The sequence below is a fragment of the Suillus subaureus genome, assembly GCF_016647635.1.
Source record: "Suillus subaureus strain MN1 chromosome Unknown BJ212scaffold_2, whole genome shotgun sequence".
NCBI classification, from domain to species: Eukaryota; Fungi; Basidiomycota; class Agaricomycetes; order Boletales; family Suillaceae; genus Suillus; species Suillus subaureus.
In genome coordinates, this window is record NW_024538558.1 from 1,104,948 (window position 1) to 1,129,539 (window position 24,592).

At 49.2% G+C, this 24,592-nt stretch overlaps 9 protein-coding genes across 9 annotated transcripts; 6 read left to right on the forward strand and 3 right to left on the reverse strand.

Annotated features, from left to right (window-relative positions):
• Positions 1-52: 52 nt before the first annotated feature.
• BJ212DRAFT_1475163 (methylmalonate-semialdehyde dehydrogenase) lies at positions 53-2,482 on the reverse strand (the record flags this gene model as incomplete). Its single annotated transcript, XM_041339204.1, has 15 exons — positions 53-127; positions 184-309; positions 419-578; positions 640-816; positions 875-971; positions 1,031-1,063; positions 1,118-1,165; positions 1,216-1,286; positions 1,342-1,590; positions 1,643-1,666; positions 1,713-1,767; positions 1,816-1,902; positions 1,951-2,027; positions 2,086-2,219; positions 2,270-2,482. The coding sequence occupies 15 exons, from the start codon at positions 2,480-2,482 to the stop codon at positions 53-55; spliced, it is 1,626 nt and encodes a 541-aa protein (XP_041199037.1).
• A 195-nt stretch (positions 2,483-2,677) lies between these two features.
• BJ212DRAFT_1573243 (uncharacterized protein) lies at positions 2,678-4,769 on the forward strand (the record flags this gene model as incomplete). The annotated part of the gene is made up of 5 exons (XM_041342089.1): positions 2,678-3,118; positions 3,176-3,742; positions 3,789-4,268; positions 4,333-4,393; positions 4,451-4,769. The coding sequence occupies 5 exons, from the start codon at positions 2,678-2,680 to the stop codon at positions 4,630-4,632; spliced, it is 1,731 nt and encodes a 576-aa protein (XP_041199038.1). The 3' UTR covers positions 4,633-4,769.
• Positions 4,770-4,980: 211 nt separating this feature from the next.
• BJ212DRAFT_1259883 (uncharacterized protein) lies at positions 4,981-7,100 on the forward strand (the record flags this gene model as incomplete). The annotated part of the gene is made up of 5 exons (XM_041330064.1): positions 4,981-5,242; positions 5,293-5,731; positions 5,793-6,648; positions 6,705-6,950; positions 7,008-7,100. 5 exons carry the CDS (start codon positions 4,981-4,983, stop codon positions 7,098-7,100), a joined length of 1,896 nt encoding a protein of 631 aa, XP_041199039.1.
• Positions 7,101-7,515: 415 nt separating this feature from the next.
• On the forward strand, positions 7,516-8,331 carry BJ212DRAFT_1259839 (uncharacterized protein; the record flags this gene model as incomplete). The annotated part of the gene is made up of 2 exons (XM_041330058.1): positions 7,516-8,196; positions 8,263-8,331. 2 exons carry the CDS (start codon positions 7,516-7,518, stop codon positions 8,329-8,331), a joined length of 750 nt encoding a protein of 249 aa, XP_041199040.1.
• Positions 8,332-13,925: 5,594 nt separating this feature from the next.
• BJ212DRAFT_1295150 (uncharacterized protein) lies at positions 13,926-14,780 on the forward strand (the record flags this gene model as incomplete). Its single annotated transcript, XM_041332290.1, has 5 exons — positions 13,926-14,219; positions 14,275-14,306; positions 14,408-14,469; positions 14,585-14,665; positions 14,713-14,780. The coding sequence occupies 5 exons, from the start codon at positions 13,926-13,928 to the stop codon at positions 14,778-14,780; spliced, it is 537 nt and encodes a 178-aa protein (XP_041199041.1).
• A 504-nt stretch (positions 14,781-15,284) lies between these two features.
• BJ212DRAFT_1316168 (uncharacterized protein) lies at positions 15,285-16,287 on the forward strand. Its single transcript, XM_041334186.1, has 2 exons — positions 15,285-15,484; positions 15,539-16,287. The coding sequence occupies exons 1-2, from the start codon at positions 15,320-15,322 to the stop codon at positions 16,226-16,228; spliced, it is 855 nt and encodes a 284-aa protein (XP_041199042.1). The 5' UTR covers positions 15,285-15,319; the 3' UTR covers positions 16,229-16,287.
• A 16-nt stretch (positions 16,288-16,303) lies between these two features.
• On the forward strand, positions 16,304-21,278 carry BJ212DRAFT_1316174 (ER-golgi trafficking TRAPP I complex 85 kDa subunit-domain-containing protein). The gene is made up of 18 exons (XM_041334187.1): positions 16,304-16,533; positions 16,583-16,876; positions 16,927-17,080; positions 17,135-17,447; positions 17,497-17,766; positions 17,820-18,035; positions 18,096-18,221; positions 18,278-18,434; positions 18,490-18,671; positions 18,724-18,937; positions 18,992-19,161; positions 19,215-19,581; positions 19,633-19,814; positions 19,867-20,087; positions 20,135-20,318; positions 20,370-20,785; positions 20,839-20,937; positions 20,985-21,278. The coding sequence occupies exons 1-18, from the start codon at positions 16,398-16,400 to the stop codon at positions 21,238-21,240; spliced, it is 3,957 nt and encodes a 1,318-aa protein (XP_041199043.1). The 5' UTR covers positions 16,304-16,397; the 3' UTR covers positions 21,241-21,278.
• On the reverse strand, positions 21,279-22,584 carry BJ212DRAFT_1316178 (uncharacterized protein). The gene is made up of 6 exons (XM_041334188.1): positions 22,178-22,584; positions 21,832-22,113; positions 21,685-21,776; positions 21,577-21,636; positions 21,485-21,526; positions 21,279-21,429 (listed from the first exon to the last, which is right to left on the reverse strand). Exons 1-6 carry the CDS (start codon positions 22,269-22,271, stop codon positions 21,322-21,324), a joined length of 678 nt encoding a protein of 225 aa, XP_041199044.1. The 5' UTR covers positions 22,272-22,584; the 3' UTR covers positions 21,279-21,321.
• Positions 22,585-22,858: 274 nt separating this feature from the next.
• On the reverse strand, positions 22,859-24,369 carry BJ212DRAFT_1475171 (mitochondrial carrier domain-containing protein; the record flags this gene model as incomplete). The annotated part of the gene is made up of 8 exons (XM_041339205.1): positions 22,859-22,874; positions 22,927-23,114; positions 23,168-23,321; positions 23,375-23,549; positions 23,700-23,850; positions 23,908-24,045; positions 24,235-24,251; positions 24,312-24,369. The coding sequence occupies 8 exons, from the start codon at positions 24,367-24,369 to the stop codon at positions 22,859-22,861; spliced, it is 897 nt and encodes a 298-aa protein (XP_041199045.1).
• Between the last annotated feature and the right edge of the window lie 223 nt (positions 24,370-24,592).

The following is a 24,592-nucleotide window of genomic DNA, read 5'->3' on the forward strand; positions in this document are numbered from 1 at the left end:
CATTCTTTAAAAAAGGTCGGGACAACACATGCTATGACCATGGCTTGCACGCTCAGTGGTGTGTGGGCATATCTACCGACGCCTTGTTGCCAATGGCATCTTCTTGGCGCCAGAGACTCGTCGTGGTCTGCACCGATCAAGTCAACAACTAAGTTCAAACGCAGAGAGCTTAATTAGACTTACTTTGTTCTGCGTGTAGAAATTGATTCCACTCTTCCCATAGAAGCCGATATCACCAAGCACACTGCCTTTGTTACCGCTCCACGCAAACATAGGTAAAGGAACGGGGATAGGAACATTGATGCCAACCTGTAGAGGCACGAGATGGGGTTACATTAGCATCGGTTCAAGTTCCCCTTATTTTAAAACAGGGCCCCAAAGTCCCAACATCACAGCACATGAAATAATAGAAACTCACCTGTCCCACGTTAACCCCTGATTCAAATTTCCTTGCTGTCGCGCCCGACTGCGTGAAGATCACAGCACCGTTACCATACTTATTTTCATTGATAACATCGAGCGCATCGTCCAGCGTGTCTGAGGTGATCACCGTAAGCACTGGGCCGAAAATTTCTTCGCTGAATATGGCGACGAATATCAGATTGAGACCAGTTATGCACGAGAGACTTTAATACGCACCGGTAGCATCGCATCCCCACTGTTGCCTCCAGAACCGTTGGGCCTACAAAGTTACCAGCGGGGTACCCGGGAACTTGAACATTCCTCCCGTCAAGATGTATTCGCCCTCCTTCGTCTGCACAGGATGCAACGAGGCCCGTGACGCGAGCTTTGGAGGCGGGAGAGATGAGGGGGCCTCTGTATGTGGTGCAGGTTAGCGTTGCAAAGATCCAGAGGATGGCGAAAGGGCACTTACAGATCTGCACCCTTCTCAAATCCTCCGTTCACATTCAGCTTCGATGCGCGTTCTACAAGCTCAGGGAGCCATGATTGTGCTGCGCCGACGAGTACGGCTAAACATGCGCAGATGTACGTTAACGTAGATGTCACACGGCACATTCGCACGACTTACCTACGGAAACTGCCATACACCTCTGTCCCGCAGCTGTACAGGCACGATCATATCAACAAAGCCCAAATTAAAACAGTGGACGCCTACCGCCGAATGCAGCACCGATAATGGAGTTGAGCGCGAGATTCTTATTTGCTGTGTATTATGTGGGTTTCAGCCACACACAATGGGAGGAGGCATCTTACCGTCGGGCATGATTATCGCATGATTCTTTGCGCCTAGATTTGCCTGTACACGTTTGCCGTTTGTCGTGGCCCTGCCATATCCGTCGGCATGGTTCCGAAGATCACTATTTCACTCGTTTCGCTCACCTTTCATATATGTGTCTTCCTGCGCGATCTCCCCCAACAAAGCTCACCGCTTTGATTGCCTCATGATCACAAATCCTGTTGACGACGGGCACGGTCCCATGCACTACGTTCACTACACCTTCAGGGAGGCCAGCACGGGAACAGAGCTCAGCAATGATCATGGCTGCACCGGGGTCCCGCTCGGATGGCTTAAGGATGAGGGTATTACCAGTAACGGTAGCAAGGGGAATTGTCCAAAGGGGAATCATTCTGAATAGGGACGCAAGGGGTAAGCCAGGGACATGTATAAAAAAGAACTTACGCAGGAAAATTGAAAGGTGCGATGCTGTAAGAGGTAAGCGTACGTTTACGTAGGATGATTCAGAACAGACCTCGCGCAGACGCCGAGAGGGAGCTTTCGGACTTCAGTGTCCATATCTTTGCTAACTATGGTAACGTGAGCACCACAACTGAAAAGTCAAGCAGCACACATACCTTCCAGTTTCTCACCGACAATGTTGGAGGTGATACCGATGGCAGTTTCGACGACTTGAAGACCACGGAGGACGTCGCCGTGAGCATCTGGGAAGTGGTTAGAGGATATCGAAAGGACAGAGAAGGCACACGTACCAGCAAGGGTCTTTCCCTGCTCGAGGACGATGCTGTGTGCAAGTGCGTCTGCATTCTGACGGATTTGATACTGAAGTCTGAATGCAGCGTAAGTGAGTCAGGTGTTGGTAAGGTGGGTACTCGAAAAAAACGGACTCTATGGCAAAACGTTGGCGAGCAAGAACGCTCTGCTTGCTCCATGACTTGAATGCCTGGCTAGCAGCATCGACTGCCTGATCAAACTCCTCCAAGGTGGTCTCCGGGACGCGTGTGAGCAGTGTTTGAGTCGACTGCCGAACAATCATTAATACTTGCTCTTAAATTTGGGACATAGACATACAGGGTCTAGCACATCATGCCACTGGGTTGTCTTACTGTCGACGAAGGCACCGCCGATGAAATTCTTGGTGTTACCTCCAGTTGCACTAGTACCCTTCCAAGTCGCGCTGAGATTCTCTGCCTTGGGACGAGCGAGGGCATTTAAGCCTGCTGTCGTGCCATAAGAGCGCGAGGGACTGCAGAGAGGAATACGAGCAAGACGAGAGATCGACATGACGGACGGATCCAACGAGAAGTAAACCGAGTGCGCTCTCGGAGTCTTAAGTACTTGACGGTGCCCCGCGATGATCTCACGTGATGCTAGCACGTGACGGAGACACGTGGATTTGAGCACTTTCAAATTGTGAGCTCGTCGCTCGTCGCGGTGAACAACGGCGAACTCATCTCCTCGCTGTCGCGTGCGTCCTCGATGAATTCCCCAATACCAAATGGAATGCCTGCTCACCACGCCGGTCTACCTCAAGACCAGTTCCATAACCAGAGTATGACAGGCATCCTCAACCATCAAAACTGGCCGTCGATGAACCAGAACCAATATTCTCATCGACCCCAGAATCATCAATGGCAACAACACCAACAGTGTATCCAGAATGGTCACCACACGGCTCAGCAGCACCAGCCAAATAGTAACGTGCCAACTGCACCGAACGTGAACTCAATTCAGCACGCGTTCCCCAATCCAAGTTTTGATCTCGCGTCTGTCGTTCCACAGCAGTTCATGCAGGACTTTCTTCGCCTAACAATTCCAGTCGGCCAGTCACCTAACGACGATTCTATCCTTGCTCAAGCTCTTTTCGACTGCAAACAGTCCGGGAAGACGTACAGACAGGCTCTGGAAGGGTTACATGGTGTCCGTGTCATCTCCACTACATCGTAGCGTGCACACGCATTGATCACACTCCCTTAGGTTAATAATCATGCTGCCAACCTTTGGAAAGACTATTACCTCGACCACCATGACCGTTTCGATGTCCTCGTCGCTCGTCTAGGAGAAAAAAGCCGAACATCAAAAGCAGTCAAAAAACCTTTTACTTCCAACCACGCATCTACCTCCGCGACAAAGTCTGCTTCCCCTCTAAACAATCGTGATCGCGATTCACGAAAGAGACAGCCTTCACCTTCCCCACCACTCCGACAAAGTCGACCCCCCAAACGCTCTACACCTACCGCCATCAGCACAACCCCGTCCCTAGGCTACCGTCCTCCAAAACGCCCCCGAGCAACCCTCAACTCTCTCTCTGCACCCCTCCTCCCGACAAACCTTCCCTCCAAGCTTATGCCACTTCAAGCAGATATTACTTTGCCCCCTCCACCGTCACGAAGCCCTACGCCCCCAACAAGAATCGAAGCTGGAACAAATGGGAATAAGTATACAGAGGAGGATCGCGCGTATTTCTTGAACTTTATCAGTTGGAGGCTGAGTCAGGATGCGAGCCTGACGAAGAAAGAGTTGTGTGCGATGTTGAGTGAAAAGGTGGAGTGTTGCGCTTGAACATATGTTCAATGCTGACCCTGTACAGGCCCCACATCATAGCGCACCCTCCTGGGCATCTCACTGGCATGCCAGGCATGACATTGCAGACAAGATCCTGTATTCCTTCCAGGGCGCCGATGACGAAGATGAAGATGGAGAAGAAGACGATGAAGACGATGCCAACTCAGACTCTCCAAATGCGCCATCCGATGTAGTTGAAGACTCAGAAACTGAAGTCATTCGACAGACAACATCCACGCTTCGTCGCACAAAACCGGCTGCTCGTGTCCCAAGGACTAAGATGGTCGCGTCCAAACGGGGCGCCTCTTTCTCGCAACCTTCCCCTTCTCCCTCGTCTGGCAATCACGATGCTTCCGCCACGACAGATACTGACGAAGCAGACATGGGAGCCATTGGTGGTTCGTTCACACCTGCGGATTGGAGGATCGTAGCCAGGTATGTTGCGCGCACTCCGGGATGGAATGACATGGTAGGTCGGGAACGATGGGAGGGTTTTCTTGAGCAGGTGGGAACTATCATATTCTATATGCTGAATTTGGTGAATTAATCGTGTGCATTTGATGGTGTAGTTCCCGGATAGCGAGAGATCAGACAAATCATGGTCTGAATTCTACAGAAGGAATGAAGATGGTGCGCTCCTTCCTCTTTCGCATATCATATTCTGATGTTGTTTCTCATTTCCCACAGCCATCATGTCCCTGGCAGCCCACTACAAAGGTACAAAGTGGTCGAGTAATAATAATAGTATCAAAATGCAGCAAGGGCGACCGAGTTGGGCCCGCAATCGGGGGCGGCAAAGCACAGAAGGAACAGAGGAGAAAGGATCGGATGAAGACGGCGATTATGAAACAGACGATGGTGAACGGTAGGGGGATATGCGGCATAGAAGTTTTGCCTGTAGTCTATTATGATTTGCTGGAGCTAGTACATTGGTCGATATTTTGATGGCCTTGGCAGGGTACATACGACTTTTCTGGTAATGATCTTCTTTTTGCAAATCCGTCTGCGTATGTGCACAATATTGCTCTATGAATCTGAGCTGTAGGAATGTAGGATGCTCGAGTCTACGCTTGCAGGCCTTCTGATACTAATCAACTATTTAGGGGCTAAGGACAGCATTAGTGATGCTATTTAATTTTGGACGCTTGCTGCGCGTCTAGACATGTCCTTTCGCACACAACCAGTTCTTCATGACAGTCGCCTCAAACTGAGCTCTCATGGATCAAGGGCTCCGGTACGATTCTTCTCGTGAGACAACAGTCCGCTCAAGTGAGGAGAGATCAAAGTTTGAGGTGGAGGCCTCAGAGCAAGGCCTCTATGGTCCGAGTTCATTAAGAGCCGAGCCTCATTCTCCACCACCCTCCACTCGTTTCTCAAGACTTACTGATTCGTTCAGAATACGATCCCCTCAGTTGTATAATGTTGCTGATCGAACGGTCAAATACATTCGGGGACCCAGGCCGAAAGTCGATCTTCCGAGTGAGTTTTTATGTTTTGGATCACTTGCTACCGGCGCTCACAACATGTAGGCCCTGTGCCCCTCCTCGGTCGCACGTACAACTTTAAAGGCCGTCGATTTACCATTGCACTCGAACCTGTGATTATTCGATTCACTCGTCCACTTACCACTACATGGCTTTTCGCCCTCCTCGTAGCGGCATACATCATCTCCTTTTCCTTTTTGGTCCGTGCACAGTGGTATACAATCCCTGCGAGCTCTTTTGTCGGTTGTACATCTGTCTACTGGACAGGAGACGCAGGATGCGGTCTGGACGGTAGTTTGTGCGCGCCGTTTAGTAATTCGTCTTTCGATTTTAGATGCCCGGCGCAATGTAGCAGTGTTGTCCTGCAGAACCCGCGTTTGGTGGGCGATGAATCTGTGGATTTTGTACCGCTCCTTGTTGGAGGTGGGGATATTCAGAAGACTTATAGAGCTGATAGTTTTATTTGCGCTTCTGCCGTTCAGGCGTAAGTTATTGATTGATTGATTTTCAACGCTGCAGACTTGACTCACGTGTTTTCTATATAGCGGCCTTTTCAGCGACTCAACAGGAGGTTGCGCATCTGTTAACCTCGTGGGGAATTTCACGAACTATTTACCTGCAACTGCTTTTGGACTATCTTCCATTGGATTCCCCTCTGTATTCCCGATGTCCTTTAGATTTTCACCGTCTAATGTTCTCACTCACTGTATCGACCTCCGCACACCGGCGCTTGCTTTCAACATACTTATTACCTGTCTTCTCTTCCTCATATTGCGACCCAAAGCTATCGTCACGTGGTGGTGCCTCGTCTGCATCGGATTTTGGCACATTGCATTGTTCTCCCAGCCTCAAGCGACCCCACCCCCACTAGACGTCGCCTTTGGTGCATTCCTGCCTGCGCTTTTCGTCTGCTATGGGTTCTGGCGCGTTGCTGTGAGGTTTACATTACCTCTGTTTGCAAACGCGCCGTTTGAAGCTATGATATTGTACCTCGCGCCTTATTGGACTGGTGTTCTGACAAATCTCACCATGGACCAAATTCCTATTGATCGATTGACTGCAGCTGATATCAAGCAACAACCGGGGGGTGTTGTAGCACTTGTAATCATCGTCCTTATCCTTCTCGTCCTGGTGGTCAACCAGATGCGTGTTATTCGGAAGACTGGCTGGCTGCCATACTACCTCGGGTGGTACATCCTTGGAGGCCTCGTGACAATGGTGCTGGCGTTGGCGTCTGGCCTGCAGTTCAGACTACATCATTACATCATCTCGATGGCATTGTTCCCTGGTGTTGGCTTCCCGACGAGGCTTTCCGCGATTTATCAAGGGTTCCTCCTTGGAATGTTCCTCAATGGCGTGGCTGCGTTCGGCTTCGACTCGATACTACAGACCGCTGCTAGCGTATGTCTTTTTTATTATATATGCTTTCAGTAGCTCTGAATCGTGTGACGTTGCAGCTTGTCGGAGACGGGACAACTGGCTCCCCCCTCCCCACTTTGCTCACGAATTCCACCACCTACAACGCCTCCATTGCTCTCGCGAACCAAACCATCAGCTGGAATGGCATGCCTACGGCCATTGCCACGCAAGGTTGGAATGGCTTCGCGTTACTCGTAGATGATGTGGAGGTGTACGTGGGCACTGCACTCAACTACTCACTTGCTGCACTGGAGGCCGACTTGCCACATTTCTTCAGGCTTGCTGTAAGTGCTTTTAAGGAACTTTCTGCGCTAGCTAAAGACTGATGAATCCTTTTGCAGTACGCAATGGGGGGTACACCTGGTGATTTTACAATGCCTGCGACCCTTTGGCCGAATGGAACTTGGGTGGACCCGCTACTCGGAGCTTCATAGATATTTATGATCATTATTTAGAACATTGTAGTTTTTGGACATTGTTGTTGCGTAGTAATAGTAGGAGGCTCAGGACTTCCTATCTTGTTATGGCCATTGTTGGCTTGTCCTCGTGGTTCTCTTGTATTGGCAACGTATACAGCGGAAATACGAAGCCGTTCCGTATGCGGAATATATACGGCTGTTCATCGTGATTGTGGACCGTGCCACTGGAGTCCTGGTCTGTGGACACCAGATGAAAGACATTTATACTGCTCTTCTCGAGGCCCCGAGCCCTCGCACTTTCTCAATCGTCCCATCATCCTCTGAGTCCTCTCGACCTGAACCCATGGCACCCACTTCTTCCTCCAAAAAGTTGAAATTTGACAAAAAACAATGTGTGTCCTAGACACTTATCACCAACGGTAGATGCATGATGCATGATCCGCTTATAGATTTTACCCCCGACGTCTCACGCCGCGGATGGACTTGCAACATTTGCATCCCAAGGCGCACCAACCAATTCCATTTCAAGACCATGCAAGCCGCAGTTCGACACGAAACTTCGTCTCCCGAGCACGCGCAGCACATCTCTGAAGTAGAGTGGTGGCAACCACGGGACGATGACGCTTGGGGATCGCCTGAGCAGCCTCCGCTAACTTCCGATGGCCTGCGCACATGGGAGATGCAGACGCACGTGGATCATGTATTTGATTTAGTGCCATTCTGGATCCGTGGGGTGGATGCTGCGGAGAGGGGCGAGGTGCTAAGAATGGAGGAATTCTTGCAGATGATGGAGGAGGATGGCGGATGGCGGACCTCTGATGAGGTTTGGGGGGTGTTGGGAGCTTGGAGGAAGCCGAATGATGAAGAGGGAAGTGATGGATGGGGACGTAAAGATGATGTGTCTGTTCACAAGTCTGCTGGCACAGACTTGACATCGGACGACCAGGATAAAGGCTGGGGCGTTATGGAAGAATGGGCGGTCCCTCCTACCAGTAGCCCTTCCTACCACCAGAGACAAGATCTCGGCGGCGTGCATCCTTTTGTAGACGACATCGCTCTTCAGGAAGCAGCAGATGAAGATAGGCGCCGAAGGATGCACCACTTTTTTGAAGTGAGTAAACTCATGCTGTACTGCAGGCTGCAAGTCATTAAACATTTAACTTTATGCTTTTGACAGATGCCGACGGAACAGAAGGTGCTGGAGATTCAGGAGGTGATTCGTTACCTTCGCGCCCATCCTGCCTAGCAGTCACTCGATGCCTCAATGCGCCGCTTCTCGTTGTTATCATGCCCTCATCGTTCACCGGCTCTTAGATGTTCTTGCATGCAGTCATGGTCTGCTCTCGCTTTATTTCAATAATTTAACTTCATGTGCATCTGATATACCACAAGTAATTTGTATTTGTATATTCAACAGGGATTATCGATTCATCGAAGTCGGTTCCGAAACCTTCATAACGAGGGGTCAATGCTCACCTGTCAGTGATCAGTCCAGGTGCGATCATTATCATCACTCGAAGCTTATGTCGCTTGGCGTTGTCTACGCACTGGCTTGGTTGTTGGCGTCCTAGCTTTCGACCTTGCATGCGGAAGATCAGGTTCCAAGTTCAAGCTGCGTTGTATTGCATCAGACAATTAAAGCATGTACTGACTATTGGAGTCCCGGAAGGCCCTTGCCTGATTGTGACTATCGCCAAGTGCAAACCGAGCCTGTGTGTGCTAAGTGACCCAGCATTGATCAAGCATAGCAAATGTCGATAACTTGGTGACCAGACACTGGTCCAAAGAACATAGGTGGCCGCCTGTATGAGTCTCCCCAGTCGCACAGAACATCATGGATGCGGTAGCGGTACTGCCTGGTCACCTTGTCGCGCAATACATAAAAAGTCTTCCTTTGCTCCAATTCATATAACCACATTAATATTCTTCCTGCTCCCTCACGATGCGCATTTCGACGGTTGTTCTTGTATCTATTTCAATGGTGCTAAGCATTATTGGAACCAATGCCTCCCCGACGAGTAAGTGGAGTTGTGAGCTGTCCCTCCCGAGTTTGACGATGCCGATAGATGTTCGTCGGGGGCCATACACTATCTCTCGACCTTGGGATGCAGTACAAACAAGCTAAAAGGAACGTGACAAGCAAATGGGACAAGCTAGAAGAGATGCAGGACACCTTTTCTTTGACTAGTGACTGAGCGGGGCGGATAGAATGTCTCAGAGTGAAGGAGAGAGAGCTTACGTAGTTCTGATATAGGCGGGAATTTTAAATGTTCAAGCGTGCCACTAATAGTTCAACGTCAACTGTGACAGTAGTTCCCCAGCAGCCCCACGAGTGACCACAAGCGCATGAAATGATCCGCAAGTGGAACTACCAAAAGCAAACTACGATCAGATGGCGAACATACCGTACAACCTCAAGGGGAAATCCGAAATTGAAGTATCCGGGGAGAAAAGCCATGTCGATTATGTAATATTATCGTCTTGCCGTTGGAAGTTTCCTTGGTCACGGTTACCGGCCAACTCACGACCTTCAGAAAATATGGTTGCGCGATGTGAACATTATGTTGCAAAGTCACTGCATGGTAGCGACATGAAGTTAGGACATTGTAACGTGTACCTAAAGATAGCAACCGATGAAAATCGCCCAGCTGGCTTGATGCATATGCATCACGGATGCCACCTGGCTATACAAATTGACGGCTGTATGATGGACTACTTGGTATCGCTTACTAAATCAGGGCAACAAAGTACAGCAAAGAAATTACTATCATGATGTACCCCTGGTTGTATCTGTTTTTACAGCCTCAGTGACTCTAATCTAGCCCGAGTGGAAGACATGAGCCATCCGTTTACTTCTCGGTTGATATATCCTTGATCTATTTCAATCCAAGGTTGCGCAGTGTATATATGGTACAACTCCACCTTTTACATCCACCCTTCAAACATGACTTTGGTCTCAAACGATCCCATTTACTGGCCGTCAATCAATTTGAATCTTTTTTTCAGCTATTTTGCAGGTTCGTGGGGGGGCAGTCCGATCGTGATGTCTCGAACTAACCTTGTGTGTGGTTTGCAGTTATCTCTGCTGTGGTGGTGATATACGATTGGAGTAAGCAAAAATATATTAAAACCAGTGTCATCCTTATGATATCTCCAGTCCTGACATTCGGACATGAGGTGAGTTGATACTATCATCACCAGAGCAGCCGTCGCTAAGAACGGGTTTGATAGGTCGAATTGATCTGGGTAGGCAGAGTCCCATATCAGAACAGTAACAAGATAATTAATTCGGGGCAGAGGCAACCCTGGTCCTTTGTGACCGTTTTATATGTCGGCGTATGTAGCTCATATGCGCAGTTGGCAAGTTGTGCTGACTCCAAAATTTACTAGGTGCGCTATGCTGGAATGCCATATGCTGTGTATGTCTGCAAGGCTAATAAATTGGCGCTCTGCTGATAAATCCATCTCTCACAATCAGCATCAATATGCTGGGTTTGTCTCCTCATATATTGTATTTGTGTCGTTTGACCAGTACCATACAGACAATCTTCCGACGGTCTCAGTGACAGATGCGGTGAGTAATCTGTGCCGATTCCTGACATTCCTGAACAAACAAATGCACTCCTCTGCAGGGGTGAGGTTCCCGACAAGCTTGTTTGTTCCATGTAATAACTGCGACAGCTGTGAGTTTCTGGTGTGTTTGGTCCTCCGAGTCTTAGATCTCATCATTAATCGGGGTTTTCAGGCGCTAATTTATACTATGCAATAAACTGGATCTCTGTGGTCGTGAATGTAGCCCTGGGCGGTGAGCTACTCAGCTGCAATACTTCAGCGATCTTGAGTTGACTTAAACTTTGCTAGCCATCATGATCATTCGATTGCATGCCACGTATTAGGGATCCAGAAAGATGCTTATCTTCCTCGTTGTAACATTCCTACCTGACATTATCATCTCCGGAGTATCCGTTGGCTTCACAAATAGCTATACCTCAGGAGGCAAGCTTTCATTATGAACGAAAGGCTTCAGTACATCAAGCTAATTTGATGATTATCAGAGGAGCTCATCCTCTCTGGCACCTACAAATGTAATTATTATTTCGGTGGGGATTCCTCACTTCTGCTTTCTATCACTTGGATACTCGGCACTGTATGGGAGGTCCTCGTATTTTGCCTTGTGGTCTGGATTACTGCAAAACACTTCCGCGAACTACGACGATGGACCATCGAGGACACCTTTACGGTCTTGATAAAAACTCACGTGCTTTACTTTGCAAGGTTAGCTTGTGATTTCGATGCGGCTATCTTTTCTCGCTGAAGTCCCGCACGTGCCATGTAGCTGCGTTGCTGTTTCTTGTTTCCAATTCGGTTTCTACTCTCCAGTCTTGGTACGCCGACCTGTCACTAACACATCCGTATGTGACTATTGCTCATCATTGTTACAGGCGGCTTCCCCCGTAGGATCTCTGATTTATGGCGGCATTCTTCAAATCTTGTGGAATTTGCAGATGTTTGTGCTGGGACCTCGTCTTATCCTTAGTGTTCGAGAATTCAACGCTGAACTCGTAGCCGATTTCGAAACAGAAACCGGTATGACCACAATTAACTTCCAGGGGCACACTTGTGTGTCATTTGGGAGTAGTATTACTGCATGAAGTTGGGTTGTGCGACGGTGCTGCTGGATGTATCTGACTCGGCGAACGTGCTGGCCGGCGCGTGGGGTATTCTCGTGGTGGATACATCTATTGTTGATTGTATGCACCGACAGCAACATTTGAGGATCAGGGTTGTGATGGTGGTGTACAGCACTGAACATGGATACTTTTTCGGTAGTTTGCAGGGAGCACGAGAGTTATCTTGTGGAATGACTGATGCTAGCGTGAAAAATAGTGTATTGCGCGAATAAATCTTTACTAGCCGCTTTGTTTTGGATATGCACCGATTTGGTCGTCGACGTTTCAGCCTCCTCTCGTACAAGAAACATCGATCACTGCAATACTAGCATCCGTTTTACTAAGTGCTGTGTCAGACAATATGCAAGAGTTCGAGCACGTACGGCACTGTCGGATCGCTAGCTTGGGCTCACCATGTGCCCGACCGTGGCTATCATCCAGTGCACATTCCTCCTCGTGCTAACCGCCTCATCCAAATTATGTAGGTGAATTGAAGCAAGCATACCAAATATCGATGACTCGGCCAGTGAGGTGACTCGTTCGTGGCGTAGTTCTCAGCCTGATCACAAGCGTGCATGGCCTGAGTCGCACTGGTCTCCCCTATGGTTACGCTCGTGCAGCGCATACCCTGGTACATGGGTGCCGTGCTAAATCCTATGTCAGATGCATCGCATCGGATGGGCGTGCAAGATATGCATAAAGGGCACCATTCGTCTTTATGAGACCCTACAAAAATCTTTCGACTCGCATTATTTTTTATTCTTCACGATCCTTCACGATGCGCATCTCGACTATTGTTCTTGTATCCATTTCAATGATGCTGGGCATCATTGGAGCTAATGCACACCCCATAGGTAAGCGGAATTGTGAACTCCCTCCCTCCCGAGTCTGATGACGACGCAGTAGTGGTCCGTAGTGCTATAGCTTCTGGCTTGCCAGGCGCCAAGACGTCAGTGAATATAGCCGCAAGTGGTCTGCCCGGGTATCGCTAAAACAAATTGACTGTTTGGAAAGCTTCGTCGAGCGGACCCAGGCTTATCACGACGCATTTTCCAGGGTGGGAGGTCTGAACGCTGACCCACATTTAACCCAGCTTGACTGTGAATTTGCTAGACACCGCAATAAATCCTTTTGACAGTTATAATACTTACTATACATGGTTTGCGCCATAATCGATATTTCATATTAATTGTAATCTCTACCGAGTACAGCTAGCTTGGATACATCAACCACTATCATTGATAGTCCGTATTCCCTTACCTAGTACATAATCACTGCTCTCAGCAAATGTATCTGCTGTTGTTCATCTGTTCTCTTTCATCAGGAGTCGGGACTGTCTCATGGCCTGCAAGAAGAATCAGATCAGTCCCTCTCGTGGATGGACAGCGCCAGATGCCATGTCCAGCAAGAATGCAGGATCTATAAAAGCGGTGAATATTTCTGAATTCTGTATTGTTATCAATTGCGATTTGGAATTGGCACCATGAGGCACGGACGTACTTGTACTAGTAGCTTTGCAACATAGGTTTGATTGTCGACGTATCAACTCCTGTCAGGGAGCACTTGAATATGAAATTCCATTTGGAGCTGCCGGAACTTGGGGCTTTGCCTCTGTTTCCCTGTGCTGCGTCAGACATATACAAGAGTTCGAGCACGTACTATCGTCTCGCTATTGGACTGTCATCCCAGTTGTGTGCTTCAGCTTATTGTTGAAAGGGGACTATCGCCAATTATGCACACCAGGTCTTCCTCCAATTTGCGCTGAGTGCCCAGCCGCAACCCGAGGTGTCTGTCGGAGATTGAGTTCGCAAGCATGACGGAAATGATTGCTGGCTTGACAACATCAAAATGGACTCAGGCCTACAGGCATGAGCGGTGGCCAGAGGCACCAGTATCACCAGTCGCCCAGAACATGTGCATCAGCATTTAGCTCGTAACCTTATGTCCCGAAGAACATAAAGAGCACGACTTGTCTTCAATCAAACCCAGAAACATTTGCTTTCTTCCGCCACCTCACAATGCGCATCTCAACTGCTGTTCTTGTATCCGTCGCAATGATGCTGAGCGTCATCGGAGCTACCGCCTCCCCAATCGCTGAAGCCTCCGTCGAGAGTGAGTGGAACCGAATTATGAGCCAGTTCCGGCCCCGAGCCTGATTATGACGCCGTAGATGTCCAGCGTGAAGTACCGAGAGAACCAGGAAGGGGGGGATATAACAGGGAAGCCAGGGAGCCAGGAAGGGGAGGATATAACAGGGAAGCGAGGGAACCAGGAAGGGGAGGATATAATAGGGAAGCAAGGGAGCCGGGAAGGGGGGGATATAATAGGGAAGCAAGGGGAAGAGGAGGATATAACAAGGAATGATTATCTGGGACGAATACTTGAATACCAAATCCCGTTTGGAGGTGCCCGTAACTTGAGTTTTCCCTGTGTTGTATCAGATAATATACATCACATTCTATCGGTTCGCTATGGTATTGTAATGTCAGTGATGTGCCTCGGCTTGAGATCGTTGAAAGGGCCTGACCGTGACTATCGCCGGCCACGCAGTGTAAGTCGCGCTGAGTGCTCGGCCGCAACCAAACCTGTTTAGAGGCGTTTGATTAAGATTTTGGGTATAATGATGATCTGACAACATCAGAATGGACTCAGGTCCGCAAGAATAGGAGGTGGAGTATCCCAGTCGCCCAGAACATGTAAGATGCATTCAGCCCGTAAGCTCGTCACGAAAAATGTAAAAAGACGCGATCCATCTTCAATCAAAGTAAACTCGGAAAGATTTCCCTTCAAGTTCCTACTCCTTCAGAATCACATTAATACATATCTCAGCTGTTGTTCTGGTATCCGTCGCAATGATGCTGAGCGTCGTCGGAGCTAATGCCTCACCGATTGGTGATGCCTCCATCGAGAGTGAGTGCAATTGGGTTATGGCCCTGGGTCTGATGATGACATGGTAGATCTCGGGCGTGGAATTGGTGTAGAAGCAAGGATAGGGTGTACCGTCAAGACATGCACTGTGCAGTGATTGCTGCTAAGTCGTGACTAAGACATACAGGAAACCAAGACGATGCGATACTGGCAAAGTTCTGATTTTGAAGAGGGTGCTACGTAGTTTTTTCCAGAATCATGCAACTGCAATGCTTACTTACAGTTACGTGCAATCCATGAGTAATTGCTGTCCACGCCGATACACCTCCAGCGGTCCTGACACAGCTTGTGCTGCGGAAAGGTTGCTGCGCGGTGCTGAGCCACTTGGAGCCACTTACCTCTAATGACTCTTTTAAGGTGAAGTCCAACTATATCTAAGTCTCTTCTCGCTTCAATTTGCACGCAACCATCGGATTACAAATAAGGGTCCTCATCACACTCTCCACAGCGCGGCAACGCCAGGGCCCACGAAGTTGCGTGTAGGTACATACATAGCTTGAGCATCAGATCCGTAGTATGTTGAGCGATTAATCACATCGAATTTTCGAGGGACACAGTTGTGGTTGTAGCTATGCCAGCGGGGCAAGGCTGTGACATCCGTCGGGGCAGTGCTGCACCCCTAAAGGCACGTGATAGATGATAGACGAGTATAATAGTGAAACACAGACTGGTCGCGCTTGGACACTACTAGTACTCGGTTCACAATTGATTATAACACCCATCGTATCCCGTATGTCTCAACTACCCTTGCCAGAGGGCTGGATTCAGGAGTATGACCCTCAGCAGAAGCACCCATTCTGGGTGAGCATCGCTGATCTCTCTTATCAGATTGGGTCCTAACACTTCCTTCTACAGGTTGATACATCAGCAGACCCACCACGAGCAATATGGGTGCACCCCTACGAGGACGAGCAATTCCTTTCTGAGAACCCAGATGTCAAAGCAAAAGTAGAGAAGCTCAGAGTACCATTGGCAGATCCCCCTCCGTACGAACAGCGACGTCATTCATTCAGCGGTGGAGAGACGGCCGCCCCACTTCATACCGATGCCAAGTCTTCCAGCAGTGCGATCTCGCCACCAATCGACGAGCACCATGAGGAGCGAAAGCGCGGGATGTTCGGGAAGTTGAAAGATAAGGCTATTGGTACTAAGGAAGAGCGGGAGGCATATAAGAAACAGAAGGCTGAAGAACGTGCGCGAGACGAGGAGCTGCGTCGTGAGGCACGAAGACGAAATTTGGAGGAACGTGCTGCATACATGCAGCAACATGGTGGTTATCCGCCGTACGGTGGCTATGGTAACCCAGGTTACTCGGGCGGCTACTATGGTCCTGGTCCGAGTCAGTATGGCCCACCTGCAGGAGACCCATATGCATACAATGGAGGTCGGTATGGAAGAAGAGGTCGGAGTGGAGGGTTTGGAGGGGGGATGGGATTACCTTTGTTGGGTGGATTGGCAGGTGGACTTTTACTTGGAGATATGCTTGATGGAGGATTTGGAGGTGGTGGATTTGACGGAGGATTTGGTGGTGGCGGTTTCTTCTGATATTATATACCAACATGTACTATGACATTGTAAGACTAATGACATTGAAATGTGGGAAATTGGCTTGATTCAATACTTTGTGTCTTACCATTACGCCGAGGAAAGATTCAGAAAGTGTCAGTTAAAGGTAGCTTCGCATCTTGGAGAGCAACGTGCACGAGCAAATTTCATGGCTAGGGTGCTGCCTTCATCGCTGACCCCTCACATATGCATCCTTCCTTCTCAAGACCTTGAAGAGCTCCTTCAGTCTTCTGCTCTACCTTCCCTCCATCATATATTACAGTCCTTTTCCCCATTACCACAAGGTATGTTTAACTATTTTCCACTAGTATTGATATTTAATCCCTACAAAAGTCACAACTCGCACTACTACTTTGACCACTGTACCCCATGCATCATTTGCACTTCGCTTTTCTGACTTGACGGAAATCGAGGCCGCTTGTCGCGAAGATGAGGAACAACGCGCCACACGAACTATTGACTGGATTGGTGACCGTATCAGCAAACGCTGCGCCAAATGGGTAGATGATTTTGAAAAGATGAACGATCGAGATGTTGCAAGAACACCTTGGTGGGATGAATTGAGACGTTGTGCCGAAGGAGATCACATCCCGGCTAGAGATGAGGGGTGGAACCATCCAATGTCAAGTCAGTAATTTTGCTCCACCTTTTTATTGCGCCTCACACTCCTGGCGCAGTAATACTAGCAGTCTCTACTACAGCCCCAAATCCGTTGCAAGCAATCACGGCCTTACATTCCCAAATACTAGACTTTCCATCATGGGTAGACGTCACACATCTCATTTACACCCTTATAATTCATCCCAAGAACTCTCCGCTCTCTGATGAAGAGTGCGTATTCACTGCTCATTACTGTTCTTACTCTTCATAGTATCACCTTTCCAGAGCAGGCGCACTCTTCAACGCTGTTAAGAAACAATATGGTCTACACACTTACCTTCTCTCTCTTGAGCTTCCATCCCCTCCTCCACCACCCGTATCTATTCCAGCACTTGTTCCTCGATTACCGCCACCTACTATTTCCAATGGTTCTGCCGATGCCGTGCGCCCTGACCTAAAGACCGCACAGACGGTCCCATTGAATACTCTCAGAATGTCTGAACAAGACATCCAACAAACTGCCAGATTTGCACGAGAATTCGTCATCATGAACTTGGTTCCATGGATGGAGAAATGTGTGATAGAATGGAACGAGACAGTCAGTATCAACAATTCCCCTCCACATACTTACTGAGTCCCTTTACCAGTATTCCTCGAGCCGAAGACTACCGTTACGCTTGTTTTCGTCAACGCGTCGGCTTTTTGGAACTTCGTCTGCAACCCCAGTACACTCCTCTTCACCTTCTCTGCACACACGTTCGAGCACATACACCGCACCTCAGTCCTCACTATCTGGTTCCACCATCCCTCCACCATCCCAGCAACGACGCTTAGCTGAGTTTGCAACAATCCTTGGTGACTTCAAACTAGCAGTTGCTGTCTGGGAATCACTGCGGAAGGAAGGGAAGGGAGGCTCCGTAAGTATTGTATCTTATAATATGCCCCTGCCATCTAACAAGTTCGCCGTCAGGATATCCTCCCTTTGCTCATTGCTCCCTCGCCAGCCGTGCAGCTCCACGCCTCTCATGCTTTGAATACCATCTACCCCCAAAACGCCGAGCTTCATTCACATACACAATTACGCGCCTTGCAATATGCTGTGCGATGGGAATCGACACTCACCATTGGCGACTTTCTAAGTGATACCCTCGAGGGTGAGCGATGGCTTGTCTGGGCTGCAGGCAACGTGCGTTTGTTACCATTTGTTGTCCTCGACGAGTGCACCAATTGACTGTCAGGATTTAAGGCAGAAGAACCACCAGCAGCCCTCTTGTTAGCTCATGCTGCACTCCTCAGTGTTCGAAAGAATGCAAGACGGCGAGCAGCGCTGTGGTATTTCTTCGCTGCAAACCGCCTGGAGAAATGTGGTATTGTACGTTATTTCGACTTCGAATAGTGGTTTTTACCGATTCCCAAATACATTTCCAGAAACCGTTAACTATGTATTTCCTTCGGAGGGCCCATGAATTATCCCTCTCCCGACCGGAAAAACTCTTGTCGCCATCATTCTGGATGTCCGAAAACAGACAACCATCAGACTTTGAAGGCTTTGATGCTATCATGTCCGGTATTGAGCATCCACTTGGTTAGTGTCTTTCGACCGTTGTCCTCTTCTTTCCTTGACATGGTATATCTCTCAGGAAGATTGCTATATACAACTGGGGACGCACCAGGCGCTGTGCGGCACTTTTTGGGTCTCTTGCGGTGGTCTTCAGCATCGTCCTCTCCACTCGCTCAGCTCTCCAGTCATACCGTGGACATCACGAAGGATCCGAGTAGTTCGGACAAAGTGTTTTTGGAGGATTTCCAGGTTGCTATTTCGGTAATGCGCCTCTTTCCGTCACCCTCACCACCTTCTGAAACCCATTTACTAGCACTTGAAGTCGATATCTGGGGAGCAAGCACGCCTTGAGGATGTCAAGCTGCCGCTTCGCTTCGTTATCCCCTCGCAGACCTGCGTTCGCTTAGCTCGAGACTCTGTCGAGGGCGAACAGTCCGAGTGGGAGACTCGGGAAGAGATTTGGTCGTCCTTCTGGAAACATCGAGGCAATGAGAAGCTTGAACGAAGTGGAAATGCTGCTGTAGAAGGTAATTCTCCTGGTCACCATGTGCTCCGACTTCGCGGGCTCATCTCTCGTGCAGAGGCATTCTGGGTTGATATCACCCTACGCAATCCCCTCGATACAGAGGTCGTGTTAGCCAGTCCAACGGTGGTAGTCGAGTCGTCTTCTGGAGACGCTGCCTGGATTCGAGATAACATCACAATCGAGACTACCGAGGATACTATCCTCTATGCCAACGAATCCCGCACAGTTAGTGGTACCAGTCGTTTCTTCCTGCTTTAGCTGACCGTAATGCAATTCAGATCTCCATTGCCATTAAGGCTTCCAAACCAGCATCGCTGGTTATCGCAGGCGTTGCTTATGACTTCCTGGGTCTTCTTCCGACGGTGGAATCGCTAGCACGCCGCGGTCGCAGGCTACAGGACACACCTCAGCAGAGACAAACAATCGCATATGCCCCTGAAGAGCTCTTGAAACTCGATGTAGAAGAGGCCAGCCAAGAGCTCGCGGTGGCGTTTGTGGACGATGGACCGCTTGTGCTTGCTGAAGGAGAGTGTAAGCGGATGAAGCTGTTGATGTCGAATGCTGGTTCGAGGGATATCGGGGAGGTGTGGGTTGTGCCTGGTGCTGAGGATCAGATCTGGATCGAGCCTTTGGATAGTGGGGAAGGTATATTTGATTGCTGGCTTATTGTATTTGCAAGCGCTTATGCTGAGCTAGGTTCAGCTACGGGCATGGCATGGAAAACATGGCAGTCCGATAATAAGATCGTTCCACCAACTCCATACAGTATACCCCTCGCAGAGAAGCTCGCGAGGTCTGGGAACACCGAAGTCACGATTGTTTTACACGCAGGTCGCACGCGGAAACAGGACTTGTCGCTTCTCTTCATTTATCGCGAGGTGAGTCGCTGCGACATCCTCATTCTACTCTTTGCTGAGATGTTTGATACAGGCACAAGGCAGTCCGTTCCATTCCACGCGTGTCATAAGGAGTTATGAGGTCGTCCAGGGCCTCCAAATTTCTACCGCCTCGCACCCGAGTCACTCGCCAGATCATTCGTTTTCGTTAAGCCTGGACCTGACTAACATCTTATCTTCAAGTAATGTGGAGATCAACCAAATAATAACGATCGGCGCTAGTTGGTTGTGTTCTCCCCTCGCTGAACTGTGGCCGTAAGTACAAACAAATGTTCGTGCTCATGTCGTTGATCGTATTCTAGTGAGCCTTTGCGTCCGTCTCAATCAGCGCGTATGTCGTTTGGTGCCACCTCCACCGGCGATTGTACGAGTGTAAATGCAGTCTCAGCATTCGTCTCGAGGAAACTGAGCAACGTGCTGCATGGTCAAGCTATCGGGCCTGACGATCCGCCACCGCTGGAGCTCCTCTGCGGACATGTCTCCCAGGTACAGATCTCCCTCACCTTTCCCAAATTATCACTCATCAGCCCCCCACAGACATTTGCCTACGAACCGTTCGTCGCCCACTTCATCATGAACGCGCGGCGAATAGCCGTCTCTAGCTCGCTCGCTCAATCGCATCCCCGAATACCCACATCATCTCATCCTAGCATCTTCCCATTGTACAACCCCCTTTCTGTAGATTTCGTCGTCTTCTGGAAGATCCCTTCTGAGCAGCGTTCCGGTCATATCCTTATTTCTGATATTACTCTTGGTGCAAGTCATGCTGCACTTCGAGAAGTGCTCGAGGGTGTAGAGAGCGCCAAAGTCAAGCGGAGCATGTATGCTGAGACACAACGGGAGAAGGTGGAGATGCTGCAAGCTATCCGGGATAGCGAGTGGAACGCTGAGATGAATCCGGTTGTTATGACTGTGAATGATGGTTTGGTGATAGAGCATGATTTCAGCCAGGGGTGAGCGATCTTTCTTCACATCCAGCAACGGTTGTTGAGCAGTTGTTGTTCAGGGCTTGTTTGACTCCTGTGGAGTTTACGATTCGTAACCATTCCTTGTCCCATCCGTCGCGCTTTGTTCTTAGACTCGACCATCGTCAACAATCATCGTTGTGAGTGATTCTTTGCCCCATATATTGTCAACTAACAGTGTCTGTAGACATCATCTACCTGCACCATATTGCGGCCGGACGACCTTCAGAGGGCTTCTGGAGCCGTTGCAGACAACGTCTGTCCTCGCCCAGTTGTGTGCTACTTGTCCAGGAACGTATGCGCTGTCAGGCTGGCGGCTGGAGACTGAGGTAGGCGAACCTGGCAGGGAGGATGGGTCATGGCAAGTAAGGCACCGTTACGAGCAGAGGGCGGCTGCGGACGACTCTTCATCGATCATTGTATCGGATCTCTCGCTACCATAATGTATGCACAGGGGATATATTACGGATATAACCAAACAGTGTAAGTATGACTGACATGCGCGTGAATACAAGATAAGGTGATCAAGGTTTTTCTTCTGTGGCAGCTCTCGCTCTCTCTCGCTCCCGCTCCTCAGCTTCCTTCCTTGCCGCGGCGAGTCTCATTTTCTTCACCTTGATATTCATGAAGGTCTGCGTATTGATGTCAGCCTGCATCAAATGACTGAACGAGCCAAGGAGAACTTACGCCGACCATGAACTGAATTGTGTTGAAGAAAGGCACCCACAGCTGTTTGGCCGTCAGTTTCAAGTGATTATGGACATGGTCAGAAGACATACTTCGACGGGAATGAACTGCTGTGCAATGGTCATGGACAATGGGGAAACTACCCATGATACCTACGGGATGTAAGAACACCGCTTGAAAGGACGCAAACTCCCGCTTACTCGGAGGACAGAGAAGAAGCCAGCCTTTACGGTGCGGATGACTTCGTCGACGGATTTGGCACCATTGATGACAGCCATAGAAGCCAAGAACACTAGATATGAGCCTCAGCAGCGCCAAAATAAGCGAAACCAGAAAAGACTGCGCACCAGCCGCATTTATTGGCGAAATCAGCAAATTGCTCGCGAGGAGCTGCCCCAGCCTAGCCTTGAGCCCTGTCTTCCCAGCAAAAGCCTTCTGCAGCGTGCCGACGAGGAAATGACCCATAGGAGCAGACACGAAGAACCCGTACAAAGCCATCTTGATGGCCTTGGAGTCAATACGTGCGCGTACAAGCGCTTTCGTCAAGGGGGCCGCATCCTTTGGGATTTGAGGTGGTGGAAGACCAGCTGCGTTCGAACCAATGACTTCCTGGAGGAAACAAAACATGCCTGCATGAACACACATCCGACACGTTGAGCGTCATACGTGTTTGCTGGATTGACGGAAGCTTACCAGACGTCAATGCCTTAGTGCGCAGTGGGTTTGTCGACAGCTGCGCGAGGTACCGCGCCAGCAGGGGGTGCATGGGGGCTTTGCCTGTGCTCATGGTGGTCACTATGAAGATTTGCAGCTGCCAGCTAGCAGTGAGAGCATGCGGCGTGGGCCGGCTAATGCTGCACTTAGATAAAGTGGCCGGTTACCGGATGCGGAGACATATGATGCCAATCGTTCAGCCCCCGACTTATTATTCTAGCATGTTTTGTGTCCATCGAAGCAGGCTAGTCTTTTTGCGTTGAATGGCCTAACATTGTGATCCTATTGTCAATGCATGATTTTCTTCGGCTCGTTGACGTCCATCTTGACTAGTCCTAACCTCATGGATGGAGAATCATTAGCCAAGTAGTTACCAGAGTCGAAATCTGGACTGTGCAGGTTCGAAACCTGCCGACAACAGCTTTTTTCCCTATCAGAATTCGATTATGGATAGTTTCTTCGATCGGAGGATCATCTCAACTTTGTGGAGTCGGGGAATCCCAGATATCAGACCTCAAGCAACTTCTGGATGCAAGTCACCCAGGATATATGTCTAGGAAAGCGTATATAATGAGCAACAAAAGTGGTATGGATCTATAGTAGAGTATATACTATTATCAGTCTAAGAGGATTAAAATGTAGACACCGCTATTGCGATCCCTAACTCTTTTTAACCCTGTAAGCTCTGTTAGCTTCCTTCCACTCGCAAACAGTAGGTGAACACATACCAGGCTTTCACATAGTCCGCGAATGACACCATACAAATTGTTTGCCAGATGCCCAGACCTATCCGGGGTGTGACACCACGGTAGAGGCCTTTAATACCGTTCTCCTTGTAAATGAAGCCGAGGGTGTTGAGAATAGTTAGTTTTGCTGGGCGGTTAGCATTTGCAGTGGTCTTTGCCATCGATTGCATCTGTCACGTGAAAAATCAGCATAGTCGAGCCAATCATGGTGTGTTATACTGACCTCAACCCGGACAACCTCTATAGGCTGATTCCATGTAGCCAGCGCGCCACCAATAGAAGAAGACAAGATCTTGTCCATGGCTCCAAGGCTGTCTTTTTCGCCCTTGCCGCGCACATTCCGAATCATAGTTTCAGCAAGACGAGCAAAACCCATGCTGCACACAGAACGTCAGCTGAAAATACGACATTTCGTGTAAATATTACAGACCGAGAGCCCCAGTTGGTGCATTGTCGTACAGCAACAGCATTAACGCCTTTGTTAATGCCCTTGATACCTTCGCGACGGTAGATGTCCATGAACACCTGGAATGTTGACCGTTCGACACCGACAGCAGCCTCCTTGTGTCGCGTAATTTCAACAGTCTTCATACACGTCGTGAATCCTGTAGGAAATATTAGTATGACATTCGTGATCATCGCGTGTAAGTCAGTCCCGAAAGATGGTTAATTGAAGGCAACACAGTATCATGAACTAGCCTCGATAGACAAAAGTATACATCATATATGAAGCAAGCGTCTGCGTGGAGACTTACCCATAGTTGCATAAGCCTGGGCGATACCACCGCCCATACCACCCAAGAGACCAGCAATAGCAGGGCTGACACCCATACCAACGCCAGCAGTCTCGATTTCTGAAGCGGTAAAAAGAAGCACACCACCCTTGGTGGAGGCTTCAATCCATGCCTATTCATTAAATCAGCATGGACCGAATGCCTAGACGTTCACGAGGTAGCCACTGACCCATGGAATCAGACCTTGATACATCCCTGCGACACCACCACGGGCCCAGACCGCCTTGGTGGCCTGGACCATAGTCTGTGATCGGTTGGCGGCCATTTGGGTCTTGAGGACTTCCAAGGGCTGACCAAGGGTCGTGACCTAAAGATAGGTCTGTTAGATTTACTTAACACCGCGAACACGTCTCCCTCGACTTGCCTCCTGCAAAGGCGGAGATAAGTCAGTAAAAATCACCCCACCAAAATGTGAGTGAACGCACAAACTATATAACATGGACGCATCACAACGCGTACCATTAGCTGATAATCAGCAGCGAGTGCAAAAACATACCATGTTCATGATAGCACCTACGAGAATCCATATTGTTCAGCATGTTTCATAAAGCGAAATCACGTAGACGCGCTCACCGACAGCAATGTTAGACCAGTTGATGCCTTTCTGGCCAGGTTCCCTTTGAATTGCCATCGTGCGCTCGTCGGAGGAGGAAGTGACCGCGTAGAAAAGAGAAGGTGAAAGAGGTAAAGAAAGACAACGTTAAGGTCGATGCGAATAAAAGGTTGGACGTTAACCGGACCAGAGGCGACGCCCATTTGATTTCACAAAATAGCCCAAAAATGGACAATTTCAGAGCGACATATATGTAAATTGTTATTTCCAATCCCGAGACTCGTTCCACTCAATGAAGTGA

What these genes read in the sequence shown, in the direction of transcription:
- BJ212DRAFT_1316168 (XM_041334186.1), top strand. Translation starts at nt 15,320, where the DNA reads ATGATAGACGAGTATAATAGTGAAACACAGACTGGTCGCGCTTGGACA. An exon ending in AGCAGAAGCACCCATTCTGG is followed by an intron (nt 15,485 to 15,538) that starts GTGAGCATCGCT and finishes TTCCTTCTACAG; the next exon opens with GTTGATACATCAGCAGACCC.
- BJ212DRAFT_1316174 (XM_041334187.1), top strand. Translation starts at nt 16,398, where the DNA reads ATGGCTAGGGTGCTGCCTTCATCGCTGACCCCTCACATATGCATCCTT. An exon ending in GCCTTTGGATAGTGGGGAAG is followed by an intron (nt 19,582 to 19,632) that starts GTATATTTGATT and finishes ATGCTGAGCTAG; the next exon opens with GTTCAGCTACGGGCATGGCA. An exon ending in TTCTCTTCATTTATCGCGAG is followed by an intron (nt 19,815 to 19,866) that starts GTGAGTCGCTGC and finishes TGTTTGATACAG; the next exon opens with GCACAAGGCAGTCCGTTCCA.
- BJ212DRAFT_1316178 (XM_041334188.1), bottom strand. Translation starts at nt 22,271, where the DNA reads ATGAGCACAGGCAAAGCCCCCATGCACCCCCTGCTGGCGCGGTACCTC. An exon ending in TTCGCCAATAAATGCGGCTG is followed by an intron (nt 21,777 to 21,831) that starts GTGCGCAGTCTT and finishes GCTCATATCTAG; the next exon opens with TGTTCTTGGCTTCTATGGCT. An exon ending in GCTTCTTCTCTGTCCTCCGA is followed by an intron (nt 21,637 to 21,684) that starts GTAAGCGGGAGT and finishes TACATCCCGTAG; the next exon opens with GTATCATGGGTAGTTTCCCC.